The sequence below is a fragment of the Moschus berezovskii genome, chromosome 12 (assembly GCF_049115385.1).
Source record: "Moschus berezovskii isolate FMDL1 chromosome 12, NW_MosBer_1.0, whole genome shotgun sequence".
Classification (NCBI taxonomy): domain Eukaryota; kingdom Metazoa; phylum Chordata; class Mammalia; order Artiodactyla; family Moschidae; genus Moschus; species Moschus berezovskii.
Window position 1 is genome coordinate 5,268,283 of NC_142471.1, and position 19,210 is coordinate 5,287,492.

Genomic DNA, 19,210 nt, shown 5'->3' on the forward strand with positions numbered 1-19,210 from the left:
AAGAAAAAAGTGCAATGAAACTCGTGCAGTAATAATCACTTTAAAGCCCAAATGCTTCCCAATGGTGAGGGTCAAAGATTATTAATGCCATTTAAGGGGGAAAAAAACCAAACCCCTAGCAATTCTTTGCAAACTCTGAATGCACTGACACCGTCACAGAGCTGCCCTTGGATCGCACGCACTGCGGAAGCAGCGGGGAGGCCATACCTGCTGCCTGTTGTTCGGCGTGTGGGGGAGCATGGTGCACACGTGGAACATGAGCTCGTAGTCTTTGTACGTCGTGTACAGGGAGTGCGTTCCTGTAGAATCAGCTGAAAACAAACAGTAATTACAAGAACAAGTCAGGCCACTGCAGATCAGCAATTCAACACTTAGAAGGTCATTATCACAAAAGGCAATTCAACTGAAAAGAACAGACGGCCCAACTATAAAGGAGCACTCGCGTCTCGGTGGCGGCCCCGCTGCTCTCACGCCAGGCACTGTTTCTACCACTTTCCAGCCCCTGGCAGCTGCCTGGTTTCCTTCATTTGCTCTCACACGTGCTTTCTACTGAACACAAGGTTTCCCCTCTCTTTTCTTCTGCATTCTTGCCTTCCCAGGGCTGATGACCCACATGGGAGAGACGCTTCAGCCACGAGGGGTACAGGTGAAGAGAATAGGAGGAGGTATGGTCTGGTGCAGGTCTGGGTGCAATCATTAGATGGGGCTGAGCTAGTCAGAAGCTGTCCTTGGCCCATAGCGTGTGTGTGTGTGTGTGTGTGTGTGTGTGTGAGAGAGAGAGACAGTGTGTGTATGTGTGTGTGTGTGTGTGTGTGTGTGTGTGTGTGAGAGAGAGAGACAGTGTGTGTATGTGTGTGTGTTTACAGTTAACTCTTAGTTATTCCTGGGCACTTGACCCTCCAGAACTCAGAAAAATGAAGCAGGATTGACTTCGTATGGAAATGAGGACAAAAGATATTAAGGATTTCTCTCCTGAATGATGGAACTAATTTTCTTTTCAACAGGCAATGCGACGATGCAGTCATATGATTAAGACCAAGGAGAATAAATGAGATCTCTTACTGTATATTATGCACTGACACATGTTAAAAACCCATGACATCTGAATCCCTGTTAATCATACAGCTATTCATCTTTTCAAAAGCAGAATGATTCTTTCCAAATTCAAGACCCATCTGTATCATCAATAGATTACCTCACTGAGAATTTCAGACACCAAGTCAATACGGTGACTGTAAAACATCTAAGTAATGATTTTAGGATGGGGTTTTCAACCACCTTGCATACGGATAAAGTTAAAAAGATAAACAGAAATTAAGAGTTAAACAATTCTTACTGTCTTTCTCAGTCCTTGACCTACATCTATTTTTCCACCTTTTAAATAAAAAGGAAAAATACCATTCAATATTATTTAAAATTAAGTTTGTTCCATTGGGTTTATTGGGAAAACTCTAAATAGTTACCTGGGGCTAACTTTTTTTTTAATCTGAAATTTAAAATGTTTTACTTTAAAAACATTAAAACACTTAATCTTCAGAAGCATTTATTATTTTCTTTCTAAATCATATAATATTTTTTTATTTCCAGCATTTATATCCAATTCAGAAATAGTCCTGAAAATCCTCTAGAAAAATATACAGTTTTGCACTAAAAAGGCAGTCATAGAAGGCAATTTCATGAGTAAAGGGGAGTATGTAGAATGTTTACCTATGGATAATGTTAGATCAACTTGCAGATGGTCAGAGAGTCTATTCATCTAATATGCTGTATACTATCTAGTCCCTAAGTAAAGCCATTTTCTCTTTTAACTATTCATTAAATGCATATTTGTTATTTTTTCATAGGACTTTTTAGGGAGTAATCCTCCATTTCAACTGTCTTCTCTTAGGATCTTGACAGTGAAAGTGCCTTTGAAAGTGAGCAGGCCGGTCATGAAGGAATGATGACTGTTCTTTCCATGAAGAAAAGGTCAGAGGATGAACTAACCCCGCAGGTTCAAGGACTCCCATCACTTACTCCGATGTTTAAAATTCAGTAAGAGAAATGCTGATAGATGCTTAAGAGTCTGGTCAGTGGGCTTCAGATTCAGGAAATTGCAATGAAAAAAGAAAAGTACAATTCTGAGGGGAAGGGGGAGAAACACTTTAAAAAATGTAGTTATAGTTTGTCTATCCCAAGTCCATACTAAAGGATGATTTTCAGAAATTAAGCATTTTTAAAGTTTTCATCTCAACTATCCGTATGGCAACGGAAAAGGTAAACTCGCAAGCTTGGTGGGGTTTGCTGCAAATATTTCTACTAAAAAAGATATACAGGGTCATCTATGGCAGTCTTCGGTTTTATCATTCTCTGCACCTAACTAAAGAAAGGTGGCTACAGCCTGGGGTCTGTACTCTACAGCGCAGCAAAGCAACTTAGTGGCTCATGGCCCTTCTCTGCCTATCCCACGTCATTCTGTGCTTAAGAGAGAAACGGCTCATTTTAAAGCTGGAAGGGACATCTCAGATACTCTAGCCCGAATACTCTGAATTTTCTTTGTGAAGAAAATATGGCCCAGATTTCACCAGGGTCCTGCAGCAGACAGAATTAAGACTGAAACAGTGGGGGACATCCCTGGTGGTCCAGTGGTTAGGAATTCACCTTCCAATGCAGGGGATGTGGGTTCAATCACTGGTTGGAGAACTAAGATCCCACATGCCTCTGGGCAACTAAGCCCACTGGCAACAACTGGAGATGCCCACATGCCAACCCCTCATGCAACAACTAAGACCCAACACAGACAATAAATAAATTAACATTACAAAATTAAACACAATTCTCCTGACCTTAAGATTTTTCTTGCCCATTCTGTAAAAGGCATAACTTTTATCCGACCATTCTATGAAACTCAATTCTTAGAAAGTTCCTCTAAATGGAAGACGTGCCATGATTTGTCTCTCATAGAACACCTTGCTCATAAAAACATGAATCAACATGTCAAAATTTTGTTCTTATTTCCTTGAGCTAACATGATGTGCATGGCATCTGTAATGTATTAAAGATTTATCTCCTAGGTCATAAAAACTCAAAGCTGATGTCAATTCTGTACATAGCGAAAAAAAAAAGTATTTGCACTGGTGTTCATTGGAAGGACTGATGCTAAAGCTGAAACTCCAATACTTTGGCCACCTCATGTGATGAGTTGACTCACTGGAAAAGAGTCTGATGCTAGGAGGGATTGGGGGTGGGAGGAGACGGGGACGACAGAGAATGAGATGGATGGATGGCATCACCGACTCGATGGACATGAGTTTGAGTGAACTCTGGGAGTTGGTGATGGACAGGGAGGCCTGGCATGCTGTGATTCATGGGGTCGCAGAGAGTCGGACACGACTGAGTGACTGAACTGAACTGAACGCTGTAGTTTTATAGAGTGTATACATCAGGAGCTTTTAAAATGTCTCCTCATCCCTCCCACAGCAGAAGGACAGCAGACATGCAGAGCAGCAACGAGCCCATGAAGAATGAGCTCATTCTCCAGGGAGGTGTCCCTAAGGGCAGCATGCTAGTACTGCTAGAGGTTGTATGGCAGTCTGTAGGTAAGGGGAGTGTGGCAGAGAAAAAAGAAAATTCAGAAAAGGCTTCAGTGATCTTTCTTCAAAGAAATGGACGCCCACAATAGGTATCATATATTATTTCTAACCTTTACATTTCTGAGGCCATGAGCAACGCACATTCAACTTAATAGTCAAGCTCCAATCTTGACATCTGTGGAAAACACACAGGGATTTTGTATGTGATCTCGTGATCTGTCCTCTAAGTGTCGCTTTCAAAAACAAATATTGCACCTAAGCACCTATAAATGGAATCTAGAAAAAGAGCACTGATGAGTCTCTCTGCAGGGAAGGAGCGGAAACGCAGATACAGAGAACTGACTTGTTGACACAGCGAGAGGAGAGGGGAGCAGGAACTGATAGAGCAGCTCTGCCACGTAAACGGTGCTGTGTGCAAAGGGGTCTGCCTGCCAAGCAGGACACTCGGGCTCAGCCCCTGGGTTGGGAAGATCCCCTGGAGGAGGAACTGATAGAGCAGCTCTGCCACGTAAACGGTGCTGTGTGCAAAGGGGTCTGCCTGCCAAGCAGGACACTCGGGCTCAGCCCCTGGGTCGGGAAGATCCCCTGGAGGAGGAACTGATAGAGCAGCTCTGCCACGTAAACGGTGCTGTGTGCAAAGGGGTCTGCCTGCCAAGCAGGACACTCGGGCTCAGCCCCTGGGTCGGGAAGATCCCCTGGAGGAGGAACTGATAGAGCAGCTCTGCCACGTAAACGGTGCTGTGTGCAAAGGGGTCTGCCTGCCAAGCAGGACACTCGGGCTCAGCCCCTGGGTCAGGAAGATCCCCTGGAGGAGGAACCGGCAACCCACTCCAGTATTCTTGCCTGGAGAATCCCGTGGGCAGAGGAGTCTGGCGGGCTACGGTCCACGGAGTAAGAAACGAGTCAGATACGACTGAGGCAACAGAGCATGCGTGTAGAACAGATAGCTGCCGGGAAGCTGTTGTACAGCACAGGGCACAACCCTGTGCTCTGTGATGACCTAGAAGGGAGGGAGGCTCAACACGTGTACACTTACGACGATTCACACTGCTGTGTGGCAGAAACCAACATAGCATTGTAAAGCAATTATCTTCCAGGTAAACTTCTTTTTAAAAAAACAAAAGATTGAAACCCCAGAACTGATGACAAGCCAGGCACAGAAAGAGTGGCAGCACTGTGTTGTAGGCAAGTATCACTGATGGATGATGAGCACGTGAGCAGACCCGGAGCCACAGGGCCTTGGTTCCAACCCTGGCTGATGCTCCCCCGGGACAGGTTCCCACTGACCCCTCCTAGACGGTTGGATGCCCTTGCAGATCCATCTTTTACTCACTCTTCAGTAAGTTCTGTTCAGTTCAGTTCAGTTCAGTCGCTCAGTCGTGTCCGACTCTCCGCGACCCCATGAATCACAGCACGCCAGGCCTCCCTGTCCGTCTCTTCAGTAAAAGGGCAAGCAAATCACCTCTTGACAATAAGCAGAATTTCCCCAGATACATAAAACTACCCGACCTGGTATTTTCAGGTGTGTTGAGAGCAGCTAAGTAACAACACGGATACAAAGCTTGAGCATTCAGCATTTATGAGGACCATAGGAACAGGATTATCGCCCTGAAGAGACAAGACAAAGTCACACACAGGAGGGAACCCACAGCTGCCCCACTGGAGAGAGTCTGACCAAGGTCCTGGGAAAACAGGATGGGTCAGCTTTTTAATCAGAGCTGCAGCTCCCCGGGTAATACCATGAAAAAGGTTATGAACAAGATAAGGCTGCAAGCATGGCCTGCATGGATGTGGAAATATTTAGACGTTTCAGAAATGAATGCAAGGTTTGGCCAAGCTGCAGTGGGACAGGGTGGAACACAGAGGTGAGGCGAAAAGAAAAAAGAACATAAAAAGATTCTTCCCAGAATACTGGGGGATCGCTGCTCTTGTTACAAAGGAAGAAGAATTGACCTTTTGAGATTATGTCAGACACAGTGCCCTTGAGAAATGTGCTTTCCTTGCTCATCTGAGTGCATGGGTGTGCTTAGTTGCTCAGTTGTGTCCAACTTTGGAAACCCATGAACTGTAGCCCACCCCACTCCTCTGTTCATGGAATTCTCCAGGCAAGAATACTGGAGTGGGTAGCCATTCCCTTCTCCAGGGGATCTTCCCGAATCAGGGATCGAACCCAGGTCTCCTGCACTGCAGACGGATACTTTACCACCTGAGCTACCAGGAAGTCCCCTGCTCATCTGAGGAAATCGCAATTCCATCCCCAATTAGCTGGCTTAGCCGCCACTGGGGTCAGGAACACTCACTTAGATGTCTGCGGTGTGCCTACCTCTGGGAAATTAAATTTGTGCAGACACCCAAGTCTGAAGCTTACTTTTATTGTCCAGCTGAGCTCGATATTTACTAAATCCTTTCAGCCGCACTCTCTGGCCCAGCAGATCAAGGAATTCTTCAAAAGCTGGACCTGCCGTCTCGTTGTTGTACATTTCCTCTTCGGTACTCTGGCCGGCTTTGCAGTACAGAATCCCAATCTTGTGCTGAAAGCTCAGCTGAAATGGGGGAGAAAGGTAAATTACTTGGCAAAAAGTATCAGACGAGTCCACCTGAAACTAACACAATATTGTAAATCAACTATGTTGTCAGTTGCTCAGTCATGTCCAACACTTTGTGACTCCATGAACTGCAGCCTGCCAGGCTCCTCTGTCCATGGGGTTTTTCAGGCAAGAATACTGGAGTGGGTACCATTCCCTTCTCCAGGGGATCTTCCTGACCCATGGAATGAACCTGGGTCTCCCGCATTGCAGGCAGATTCTTTACCGTCTGAGCCACCAGGTAAGCCCATACTCTGATATAAAGCATAAAATAAATTTAAAAAATTAAAAAGCATCACATAAGCTAACTTCCAGTAAAATTAAAATTATAGGAGCTGAGAATTCTGTTCACAGGAATGCATGCCAGGACAATTTCCAGAAGCTAAAAAAAGTAATCAACTGTCTTTCTGCAAAACCCTACAAATTCATAACAACCCAGAGACCTGAAAATAACAGCTGGAGAAATGTCAGACAACCTAAGAAATACAGTGAATGGCCTTGCCTACATGGGCGTTTGCAGGTTTCCAAAACAGACGGTTAGGTTCAAACATCTATTTAAAAATAGAGCTGTGGAAATATCTTACACCCTCTATATAGTAAACAGCATTATCTTTGAAGTTAGAAAAAAAAGCTGTATATTTTTAGAAGGTTTCCCTCTCTGGTTCTTAATGCTTTTTTGTTGTCACTATTTGAACAAGCATGGAAATATGAAAGACTGTAATGAAAAAACAAATCAAATTAAGGTCTGAGAAGGAAAGACTCCCACTGAAAATCGTGATCCATGTATATTGATAGAATAATATCTTATTTTCATAAAAGTAACTCTGGCTGAGCCATTACAGTCATTTCTACATTTCTGACTATCTTGAAAACATCTGCTAAATATACAATAGACCATAAAGAACTTTAATAGCAACTGAAGGGGTCCTGCTATAATTCTGTCTCTCTGTTCACCCATGCCCTGATGGAAGGTACCACATTACTTCCTCCTAAGGCAGGGGAGTCATGGGATCCACCTTTACAGCTTTTTTATTTTCCCTAAAGAGGAACTACCCATCAATCACAAAAGCAGGGAACTTTATCCTACTAGCAGCAACCCACTCCAGTGTTCTTGCCTGGAGAATCCCAGGGACGGGGGAGTCTGGTGGGCTGCCGTCTATGGGGTCACATAGAGTCGGACACGATTGAAATGACTTAGCAGCAGCAGCAGCAGCAATCTGAGCCTCAAAGACTGACAGATTATCAGCCCTCCCCAATTCCCTAAAGGCATCTGTCCATAACACTGTTCACTTTTATTACCAAACTGTAAAACAGAGCCGTTAATCAAAACTCAGAGCTGACTGTATCAGCAAAATAAGGCAAAATGGTACTAATTTCTCTTGAGTAGCAAAGTGATGACAGCAGTCTCATCTGAGTGACCTATGACACTTAACAATCCAAGAAAGGGAGGGATCTGCCTGTTATGCATCTCAGAGGAGATGCTGGGGAAGCTCAGAGCTGAGCAGACAGCAGAGCACCAGTACACACGCTGTACCCTGACTAAGAGCTATGGCGGAGGGGAGGAACCAAAGAGACATCGATTCCCTGTTCACCATCTGACCGGATGCGTCACCTGTAGGGATGGCTCCTGGGGCTCGGGGGAGGGAGCGGGAGACAGCACACAGGCCTGATGTTCCCGTCTGAGCCCAAATCACCCAAATCACACTGTGAGGACAAGGTTCCAGGCTCTGAGTGTGGGCCTGTGAGATGCTGGGTTTAAGCTATTAGTATTATGAATTGTGCTGGTTCCCTGCTGGCTCAGTGGGGAAGAATCTGCCTGCAGTGCAGGAGACACGCGTTCAATCCCTGGGTCAGGAAGATCCCCTTGAGGAGGGAATGGCTCCCCACTTCAGTAGCCTTGCCTAGAGAATCCCATGGATGGAGGAGCCTGGCAGAGAGTCAGACATAACTGAGCGACTAACATTTACTTACTAGGTCTTTAGAAACATCAAGACAAAAAACATTTCCATGCACCGAGGGACTGAGGAATAAACATTTCTGATCAACTCAAGTAACGAAACAAATGAGACACCACATTTATTGCAAAGGGACCATCATCTTAAAAAAAAAAACATAAGTATAAGACAAATGCCTTGCACTATTTCACATAAACATTCATTGTTCTGAGTGATTCGGAAGACACTGCAGGAGCTGAAAGTACTTTAGGAAACACTTGGGATTGACAAGTGTCACCACCGATGTGATGACATTGGTGACTGTCAGAATCTGGGCTAGTTCTCTAGCCTGACCCCTTCACCTCCTCAGAGCTGTGATGTTCTGACCTCTCTTCTGCTGTCTCCAGTTGTCTGGCCCCAGCCTTACAGCGAGTCCCCCTGAAATTCTGCGGTGTGATTAGCAGGCACACATACCCAGAATCCCCAGGACCAAGCATTCCCGCACCCCATCTCCTCTGCACCCAGCAGGGGCGGCTGCACCATCGACCGCATCCTAGGAGCTCACTGGCCCAGGGCTGCTCCCCACCCTGCTTGCTACTCCCCTGGAGCCCTGTCGCCTCCTCCAGCACCACCCTGCCTTCTCCGTGCCCTCCCATACCTGTGGCTTGTCCCAGGGTGCCCCACCATCTCCAGCAGCAACCTTTGGGGAGCAGGCCCAGAGCAAAGCCCCTTCTGGCCCCAGGGTTGGGGCTGGGGCGGCCCCTGATGGCTGAAGCAGGACCCTCTCTGGACATACATAGTTTCTCTCCAGTCCCTACCCTTGTGGACATGATGCTTTTGTGACTCAAGAATAGTAAATAGTGAAAGTCGCTGAGTTCTGTCTGACTCTTTGTCAGTCAGTCCCATGGACTATACAGTTCATGGCATTCTCCAGGCCAGAATACTGGAGTAGAGCAGATAGCCATTCCCTTCTCCAGGGGATCTTCCCAACCCAGGGATCGAACCCAGGTCTCCCGCATTGCAGGCAGATTCTTTACCAGCTGAGCCACGAGGTAAGCCCAGGCAGAGGCCAAATACCCAGATAACTGAAACCCCCTCAGGGCTTCTGTGCTGAGTGCAGGGCTATTCGCTCACATATCCTTTCTTCCAGCCTCCGGACAAACCAGTGCGTCTACATCCCAATTGGGAAGAGGACTCACCTTTCATCCAAGAAGCCCTGGGCCCATGGATGTGGCTGGGAGAGACCTCAGAACCCCCAGGTGTCCTTCCCAGCCCCCAGAACGCTGCTCCAGCGGAGATGCCCTCTCTCACACACACACACCACTCGGGCCTGCCCCCTCCCCCACACCAGCTTGGCCTCTGTGACCTGTGTGCCAGTGGGAGAGGACGCGAGATGGGACTTGGGAGACAGAACCATCTCCAGCGACTGAGAACTAACCGCTGTGGCCAGTGTAGCGCAATTCCAAACAAAGGACAGAATGGGACATTGCGTGGAGGAAGACACAGCTCTCGATCTCTTAGAAACCTCATGAAATCAACAGCAATGCAATATACCGAGGCTGACCCCTCCCACCCACGGCTTATCAGAAAGCTGGCACGATTCCAAGGGGACGACAGACCCCAGCTCTCCATGAACTAAAACCCCCAATTCTCTTGGAACAAGCTTCGTCTCTAAGGCCTCTACACCTACACCTGAGGTCACCTTTAACCACACCTCCACTCCCACTGACCTCCTTCACTGTTCTGATGCGAATCGTGCCAGGCTCACAGTACTGGGGGAAACTCAGGGAACCAGGAACCTCGGGTATCACCACAGTCAAAAACTAAAAACACCCACTTGTCAAAACTCTATACTGCTTCCATGTCCAGAGCTGAACACAGACTGCATAGACAGGCAGGCGATCCCTAGCCTCCTGAGAATGGATCAAAACTGCACGCTCTGTACCCAAGGCCAGAAACTCTGTAATTATTGACCAGATAACTTAAATTTAAAGGAAGGTAACAAAAGACAAGGAGAAGGCAATGGCACCCCACTCCAGTACTCTTGCCTGGGAAATCCCATGGACGGAGGAGCCTGGTGGGCTGTAGTCCATGGGGTTGCTAAGAGTTGGACATGACTGAGCGACTTCATTTTCACTTTTCACTTTCATGCACTGGAGAAGGAAATAGCAACCTACTCCAGTGTTCTTGCCTGGAGAATCCCAGGGACGGAGGAGCCTGGTGGGCTGCCGTCTATGGGGTCGCACAGAGTCGGACATGACTGATACGACTTAGCAGCAGCAGCAAAAGACAAGTCTCAGAATGGCCTTGAAAATGAATTCAAGTGTGCGGGAAAGTCCTGCCACTGCACTCTCTAAACTCAACCACCTGTTCTAAGTGTGTAGTCTTGAGTGTTCAAACCTCTTTGATTTCCTTTCAAGCAAACCTGGTGCATGAGTGAACATATATCTGGAGGTGCAGTTGGCTTAAGAACAAACGAATCCAAAGATGCCATAATATTCTAAGTTAGTAAGCTGTCATAACCAACCTGAATTATTTTTTTTTTTACAAAGTCAACCTAGTGGGGAGGTACAAATTAAGACTTTTGGATTAACACAACACACCACTATACACGGTCTTCTCAGGTGGCAAAAGTGGTAAAGAATCCACCTGCCAATGTAGGAGACATAAGACACGTGGGTTCAGTCTCTGGGTCAGGAAGATCCCCTGGAGGAGGGCACGGCAACACACTCCAGTATTCTCGCCTGGAGAATCCCATGGACAAAGAAGCCTGGAGGGCTATAGTCAACAGCATCACAAAGAGCTGGACACATGAAGTGACTTAGCACATACACACTATATAAAACAGATAAACAACAGGGACCCACTGTACAGCCAGGGGGCTCTACTCAGTATCCCATAATAATCTATAGTGAAAGAATATGTTTACATACATAATATAAACGCACAGCTGAGTCACTCTACTGTGCATCTGGGACTAAGACCACGCTGTAACTATTCTCCCTTTTTTTTTTTAAAAGTCAATTTATATAATCTTATGGAATCACTTGTTAGAAAAACTAGGATAGTCTTTAAAAAATGGGATCTTAGAAGCTGATGAGTTTATGTAGATAAAGTAACAAAACTTTCAAAGTACTGCTCAGTTTTACTTTATTATTCCCCATGGCATGGAGTCTTCCCGCTCCACACATCCGACCAAACGTGAAGAATGGAATGAATGGTCTGGGACCTACTATACCGCTCACCATTACAGCACCGCTTGTACACAGCAGACAAACTCAGCGTCGAGCCATGAAGAGATTCCAAACTCCAAGAAAGCAGAAAACAACAATCTGTCCTTTTTAAGATTAAAACCCCTTAAGAATAGTAACATAAAATTGGCCCATTCCCTCCCTGGGCAGCTTTTCTTTTAGGAAAGTGGATTAAAAATAGCACTAACTGGAAGAAACTCTCAAACACCCCAACTGATGAGTGAAGCTTTTAAAGACCCTTTAGAAGCCAGAACATGAGATAAGACACCACTAAGACACCTTCAGATATCATCAAGAGTTGCGGGAAGTCAAGACATCACATTGCACACTGTTTATAAAGTATAGCAGAGGCAAATGAATATAATCTCAAAAGAAGAAGCACTGGAAACATATACTTGGAACTTAAAATAAACTTTGCCCTCACCTTCACCACAACCTGGCCTGACTCTGTGCCAGCAAGCGGACCCAGGTCTGGTTCAGTGACAAATGCTTCACGCCAAGCTCACCTGAACCCTGAGTCCCCAGACCAGCAGCAACACACCTGCTCTGCCCCTCCATGACAACAGGATTTCCTCAGCTGCCTCACGGCCATTACACACCACACACTTTAAGAGCAATAGCCATGGTGAATGCTTCTGTGCAATTTTAGAAGTCAACTACTCAGGTTTAGTTGTTAGTTTCAATATGTCAGGCCTCAATGTTGAGAAAGGCAGATCTCAGGACTATCCATTCTGAATATTATGGTGTCTGCTTCCTCTGGCTGAGAATGCAGTGTTAATTTTCTAGAACAATTACAACTTCATCTCTTAGAATTCCAGTCATCCAAGTATCAAACACTCTGCCAGTATAATACAATGAGTGTTATTGAGTCAACCAGGAAATACCATATCTTCCCTCCAAAATGTACCAAAGAATTTTCTGGAGCAACATCACAATTGTCTTTTTCCTTTGTTTAAAGCATGTGAAAGAAAAGTGAAAAGTGCCAGTCGCTTAGTTGTGTCCTACTCTTTGTGACCCCATGGACTGTAGCCTGCTAGGCTCCTCAGTTCATGGGATTCTCCAGGCAAGGATACTGGAGTAGGTTGCCATGTCCTTCTCCAGGGGATCTTGCTGACCCAGGTCTCTGGCATTCCAGGCAGATTCTTAACTGTTTAAGCCCTGAGGGACTTAAACACAAATCCACTCACTTAAAACAAATTGCATACACTTGGGCCCCTACCTCTCAGTTTTGCCTACAAATTATCTTGTATCTGAAGTTAAAAGACCTCTTTCCATCTTCTGGGCCAGCATCTACATCCTGTCCATCATTCTCTCCCGGATGATGTCAATAATCACATAATTGAGCTCCAGGCCACCATGAAGCTCTACCTTCACCTGACTGTCCAATTCCCTTCTACCAGAATACTCTTCCTAAAACACAACTACCAGCATGTCATGTCCCACTCGAAAACCTTCAGTGCTTCCTACTGCCTCCCATACCAAGGGCACAAGCCTTAGCCCAGGAGTCACTCTTCTGTGCTTACTGTTGTCGTTTTAACTCTCAGCTTCCCCGTGTGCGCCCCTTCCTTGTAAAGAAGAGTCATAGTTTCTCAAAGAGCTAAGTACTCATATCTCCCTGTTGGAATTCTACTCAAATCTAAAGGCCCAGTCACAACGCCACCTCCTTCAGAGGTTACTTCCTCTTTCCCCAGAACACACCGCACTTCTGCCTCTTCACACCCACCACGGCCACACTCTGCCGTGCAAGGGCCTTTGTGCTCTGTCACAGTGATCTCCCCAAGGGTAAGGACCAGGTCTCAGCTTCTCGATTCTCCTGATGCATGCTGTTCACTGCCATCTGTAAACCTGATGCTTTGCACACAGTAACAACAATAAATATTAGTTCAGGAAAGGTCCAATGTGAGTTCTTTAAACCCGGGGGATGGACTTCCCTGGTTCCCGCTGGTGGTCCAGTGGCTCAGACTCCATGCTCTCAACACAGAGGGCCTAGGTTTGACCCCTGGTCAGGGAGCTAGATCCCACATGCCACATCACACACCCACATTCTGCAGCTAAGACCAGCCACAGCCAAATAAACAAATGAAATAAATTTAAAAACAACAATAACAACTACAAAAACTCTGGGGAAAGACACCAGCGATCTCTAACAGTCATGAATCAGATCTCCTCCTGCTGGCTGGGACATACCAGACCTTGATAAAAATAATGCAAGTCAGACTTCCCTGGTGATCTAGTGATTAAGAATCCGCCTACCAATGCAGAGGATAGGGGCTCAGTCCCTAGTGTGGGAACTAAGATTCCACATGCTGCAGAGCAACATGTGGCCTTTGGGCCACAACTACTGAGCCTGTGCTCTAGAGCGTGCAAGCCACAGCTACTGAGCTCACATACGTTAACTACTGAAGCTCTTGCACCGAGAGCCTGTGCTCTGCAACAAGAGAAGCCACCAAAATGAGAAGTCATCTGGCCACAACTAGAGAAAACTCGTGTAGCAACAAAGACCCAACACAGCCAAAAATAAATAAATAATTTAAAAAATAAAACAAGTACACAATCATCTTTTAAAAAAACAATGCAAGTTACAACTCAGCAGCAGGTGCATTACTTAATAATAAAGGCATCTTAACTAGTAATAGAGGCACATTTGGGAAAAACTGGAGAGAAAATGCTTTAAGGCGTTAAAAATAAATAGTCTTGAAAGGAAGATGGATGGGAAAACTCGGAAACATTCAGGACCATGGACACCAAGCGTCACACACTTCCGTCTCATACGTGATACACACCCCTTGCTCATCGAGCTTGAGCAGTTGCTCTGAGACCTTGGGTGAGCTGGAGGCTTGCCTCAGGCACTGGATGCTGAGCTCAGGAATGACATATTCCAGAACTTCTTTGAGCGGGAGGCCACGTGCAGTCCCATGCCTGGCGGTAGAGGGTATGGCATCTTCCAAAATTGCTCCTCTCAGCGTTGTCAGCTGTGGGGAAAAATAGCATACTTCGGTTAACCTTGACTCTTTAAAGCATAATGTTTCAATTGCCTTAAAAAAAAAAAAGAGGAAGAGAGAAGGCTCTTTTCTAAGTGAGTACAAGAGACTACAGTTCTCAATCTGAAGAAGCAGATTCAACCTTCATCAGTCTTTACACAGAGGTACACAGAAGTCAGGAGGGAGCTGGGTGGGGCTGGCGTAACGAGATATGCCCAAGGCATGAGGTGGAGGGGGCAGTGCCCCGCCAGGTAGACACTGAGACACACCCCCCACAGTCAGAGCCAACAGTGCTGACGCGCCAGGAGCCACAGGGCCGGGCCAGTCACGGCCACCTCCTCCGTCCTTCCCTTCCCTTTCCCCACGGCCCATCATCTTCTCTGTTTGGTTTTTCTTTTTGTATTTTTCCTTTTTATTTGTTTTCTTATCTTTTCTCTCTTATACCCTTCAAGTTCTTCTATTTAACTTCCCACTGCTGACAATTCCCGAGGCCGGGTGGGGCCACTCTGAGACCCCTAGGGGCAGGTGACTCAGGTCCAAGAAGGTTCTTCCTCTCTCTTTGGGATATGTCCTCAAACAGGCTGTGACAGCATGGAGTCACTGTTCTGACCCAGCAAATCTCATCCCAGGTCTAATGTGCTGAGAGAGGAACCCAGCAGCACTGCCAGCCTAGAGGCCTGGCTCTCATCCTACCCCACCCCCTACCCTCCACTCTCGCTACAAAGCAGCCGTGGTGATGGAGATAACAGTGGCGCCCAGCATTTGCACAGTGCCCAGGGCACACTGTCCAACACGACTTTTTGCAGTGATGAGATCGTCTTCCCGCTGCACTGGCTGACCCTGGAGCCATCATCCCAAGCGGCTGTGGAGCACGTGACCTGTTATAGGTGTGACAGTGGAACCATATTTCTTATTCAATCCCCTTAAATTTAAATAGCCACCTGTAGTTAGCAGCTACTGAACTGGATGGCACAGGTCCACAACTGAAAATATGCCATCTTCAGAGAAGGCTTTTTTCTCCTACTTATGGCACAGGACCTGGGCCATAAGAATACCAATGCACAGGCAAGTAGACATTGAGTGCTAGGCTTGGGCAAAGCCTTTGAGGGGCTCTCTGAACTCAGATCCAGGAGTGACCAAAATACACACTGAGGACTGTGTGACCAACATTCCCATCTAATTACAATGGTCAAGAGGATAAAAACTAAAGTGCAATCAGATTTAGTTCTTTATGTAAATCAACATTCCTGTCTATGTGCATCAGCCAGCTGGGTAACAGTTGCACTTTTCATTCAAAGCAAGACCAGCAGGGGAGTAACCTGGTTGCTGGTGGGAGGAAGTGTGTGTCCACAGAGCTCCTGGACCCACAGACACGCTAAGCCAACACTCACCTCATGGGTGGCTTTCTGGTTTTCTGCATTTGATTCTAAAGTCGTTTTTCAATTTTGACATGAATCCTACAGTTCAGATTTGTCCTCTGCCTTATGCCCAAGAACCTTGCATGCTGATGACTTTATCCTTTCGGTCCTGTAAGGTGACAGTAAAATCACTGCCACTTAACATCCGTCACAAGTTTTCAAATCTTTCACTCGGAACCAAACAGTGTATGCCCTTTCAGTCATCTTAACTGGTATGATCACCATTGACGATAAAAGCAACACATTACGGGAAATAACCCAAGCAGTGACCCAGAGGCCCAGCCCAGGACAGACACTACAAGCGCCCAGTACCTCACTTGTCCTGAAAACCACCCGGTAGTTGAACTGGGACCCTTCCTTCTCCTTGGGGTCTTCCACCTTCTCCCTCCGGATGCTGACTGCCACAGGGCCGAGGTTCTCGTCGATTCCAAAGTAGTTCTGATGCTCTGTGATGGAGAAAGTGGTGGCATGAGGAGAAAGGAAGCAGGAAAAGGATGGGGATTTTGCAACTTGTGTATCTAGTCCAGAAGATGCACCAGTGTCTCTGGTCCAGGATTTCCCACAAATGTGATCAATTTTTTTGTTCTCCAACTTAGATGCACTTTTCTTTTTTATTGCAAGAGGACACTTGCCTCACAACATTGTGTTGGTTTCTGTCATACATCAACATGAATCAGCCACAGGCATACATGTCTGCCTGCTCCTGAGCCCCCTCCCATCTCCCGCCCCATCCCACCATGCAGTGCTGAAGAATGTCACAGAACACTGGGTTGAGTGCTCACCTGGTAGATGACTATCAGACAGCTAGCATAGGGACCTCCAAGGACATTCTTCCTAAGAGATGATCATTAGTCTCTTACTCACAGAATACTTGTGTGCCAGATAGGGTCATAACCCAGAAAAACTCCCCCGCCATGAAATATATATTCCAGTCTGAACGCTGCCAGTGACGGCAAGCTCAGCTCTGGGAGAAGCCCTTCTGGATGCATAAGTGAACTCTGCTGAAAGAAGTATAAAAGCTTCACTCCAACCACACTTTTTAAATGCTGTCTTCTGCAAGGACCCACCCAGACTTAACACGATGCTCAGATGTGGTCCAACCCATACAACATGGAGGGTGCAATTACCCAAGTGTTTATTCATCCTGCTTCTCGATTCTGGCGAACCTTCATACCAACAATCCACACTAAGCGAGCGGTCCATGCAAAGCCCCATGTGTTATTCATTTACTTCTTAATGAACTGCTGCCCAGTCCATTCTCCAAGGTGCGCACTTATAAAGCTGGTTTTTTTCACCCTGTATGCAAAATCACTTTAACAACTTCCCCCTTTTCACTTTTACCCCTTTTCAATGTCACCTTAGTGGTTTGGGCCAATCTTTCTGATGTATAGTTTTCAGTTAAAAAGAAACATGCTCTATCACATGTTTGTAAGCTTGAAAAAAGCCATAGGTAGTCCAAAGGCTTTGGGTTATGCTAACATCTTCTGCTACAGTAAATTCTGAAGGAATACGGAATGTTATTTATAAAGCAGAAAACAGGTTAAGTTTAACAAAGAAAAACAGTACTTGTATCACTCAAGGAAAACATTATCCAAAGCCACTAATGAACACTGGCTACATCTTCAAAGGCAGATCATTTACTTTTTACTTGCAACCAAATGAGATAAATACTGACATAACTTCCCTCTGAGCCAGTCAGGACTAGAAGCAGCAAGTCCCCTATTTTAGGGACTAAAAAGGTGAATTATTGCCTCAGTCCTGGGCTTATACAATAGAGTGAGTCTTTGTTTTTCATGGATGCCTCATTCCTGTAAATGATGTACTGGTAATAGTCTGGTTAACTGTTACAAACACGCACAACTCCAGTGAATTAAAAATAAATTAAAAAATTAAGTAATAAATTAAAAATACATTGCAAAAAATGAATTATTTACTAACAATGAGTTATTTATCAACAGCCTGATGCATTAAAAACATATTTCAAGAAGTTACTTGCAAAAATGCTCAAATTAGTTTCTTGGTAGGCATTTGATAAAACCTGTGACAAGAATCAAAAGAAATTCAAGGGCTTCCCTGGTGGTCCAGTGGTTAAGAATTCACCTGCCAATGTAGGGGACATAGGTTCAATCCCTGGTCCAGCAAGATTCCATATGCTTTCAACTTCTTCTTTTTTTTTTAAAGTATAGCTAATCTACAATATTATGTTCATTTCAGGCATACAGCACAGTGATTCAGTATTTTCATAAATTTTATTCTATCAAAAGTCATATACAAAATAATGGCTATAATTCCCTGTGCTGTACAATATATCCTTGCTGCTTATCTATTTCATGCAAAACAGTCTGCATCTCTTCATGCAGACCCTCTACGCTTTCCCCCCCCTCACTGGTTACCACTAGTTTGTTTTCTGTATCTGTGAGTCTGTTTCTGTTCTGCTATATATATTTAGTTGTTATATTTTCCAGATTCTACACACCAATCAATAATTATTGTCTTTCTCTGACTTATTTCACTAAACATAATATTCTTTAAGTACAACCACATTGCTACAAATGGCAGGGTTTCATTCTTTTTTATGGCTGAATAATAAAGAATGTACCAATTCTTTATCCATTCATCTGCTGATGAACAGGTAGGTTGTTTCCATGTCTTTGTTATTGTGAACAGTGTTACTATGACCACTGGGGTGCATGTATCTTTTTGAATTATAGTTTTCTTTAGGTATATGCCCAGGACTGGGATTGCAGGATCCATGGCAACTCTAGTTTTTTGAGGAACTATACTATTCTTCATACTGGCTGTATCAATTTACACTCCCACCAACAGTGTAGGAGGGCTCCCTTTTAATCCACATCCTCAGCAACATATGACGTTTGTGGGCTTTTCCAGTGTTCTTGCCTGGAGAATCCCAGGGACGGGGGAGCCTGGTGGGCTGCCGTCTATGGGGTCGCACAGAGTTGGACACGACTGAAGTGACTTAGCAGCAGTAGCAGGTGATGGCCATTCTGATTAGTGTTTGGTGATCCATCATTGTTACTTTGATTTCTCTAATAATTAGTGATGCTGAGCATTTTTTCACGTGCTGATTATCCATCTCTATTTCTTCTCTGGAAAAATGTCTGTTCAGGTCTTCTGCCCATTTTCTGACTGGGCTGTTTGGTTTGTGATATTGAGTTGGATAAGCTGTTTATATGTTTTCATTATTAACCCCTTGTTGGTCATCATTTACAGATACCTTCTCACATACGGCAGAATGCCTTTTTGTTTTGTCAATGGATTCTTTTGCAAAAGCTTTTAAGTTTAATTAGGTTCCACCTGATTATATTTGCTATCATTTCTTTTGCCTCGGGAGACAGGTTCAAAAAAATACTGCTATGACTTATGTCAAAGAGTGTTCAGCCTTTATTCTTTTCAATGAGCTTTACGGTCTGCAAGATTTAGGTCTTTAATCCATTTTGAATTATTTTTG

The 19,210-nt window shown here is 45.2% G+C and overlaps 1 protein-coding gene across 5 annotated transcripts in view; it reads right to left on the bottom strand.

Annotated features, from left to right (window-relative positions):
* Window positions 1-19,210, bottom strand: part of SIPA1L2 (signal induced proliferation associated 1 like 2) — a 256,679-nt gene that overhangs the window by 82,499 nt on the left and 154,970 nt on the right. For all 5 annotated transcript variants that reach the window (XM_055425802.2, XM_055425803.2, XM_055425805.2 and 2 more), the window contains 4 exons: window positions 16,054-16,187; window positions 14,126-14,314; window positions 5,941-6,115; window positions 208-311 (listed from right to left, as the gene is read on the bottom strand). In XM_055425802.2, the coding sequence (XP_055281777.2) occupies window positions 208-311; window positions 5,941-6,115; window positions 14,126-14,314; window positions 16,054-16,187 (602 nt within the window). The remainder of the gene's footprint in view (window positions 1-207; window positions 312-5,940; window positions 6,116-14,125; window positions 14,315-16,053; window positions 16,188-19,210) is intronic.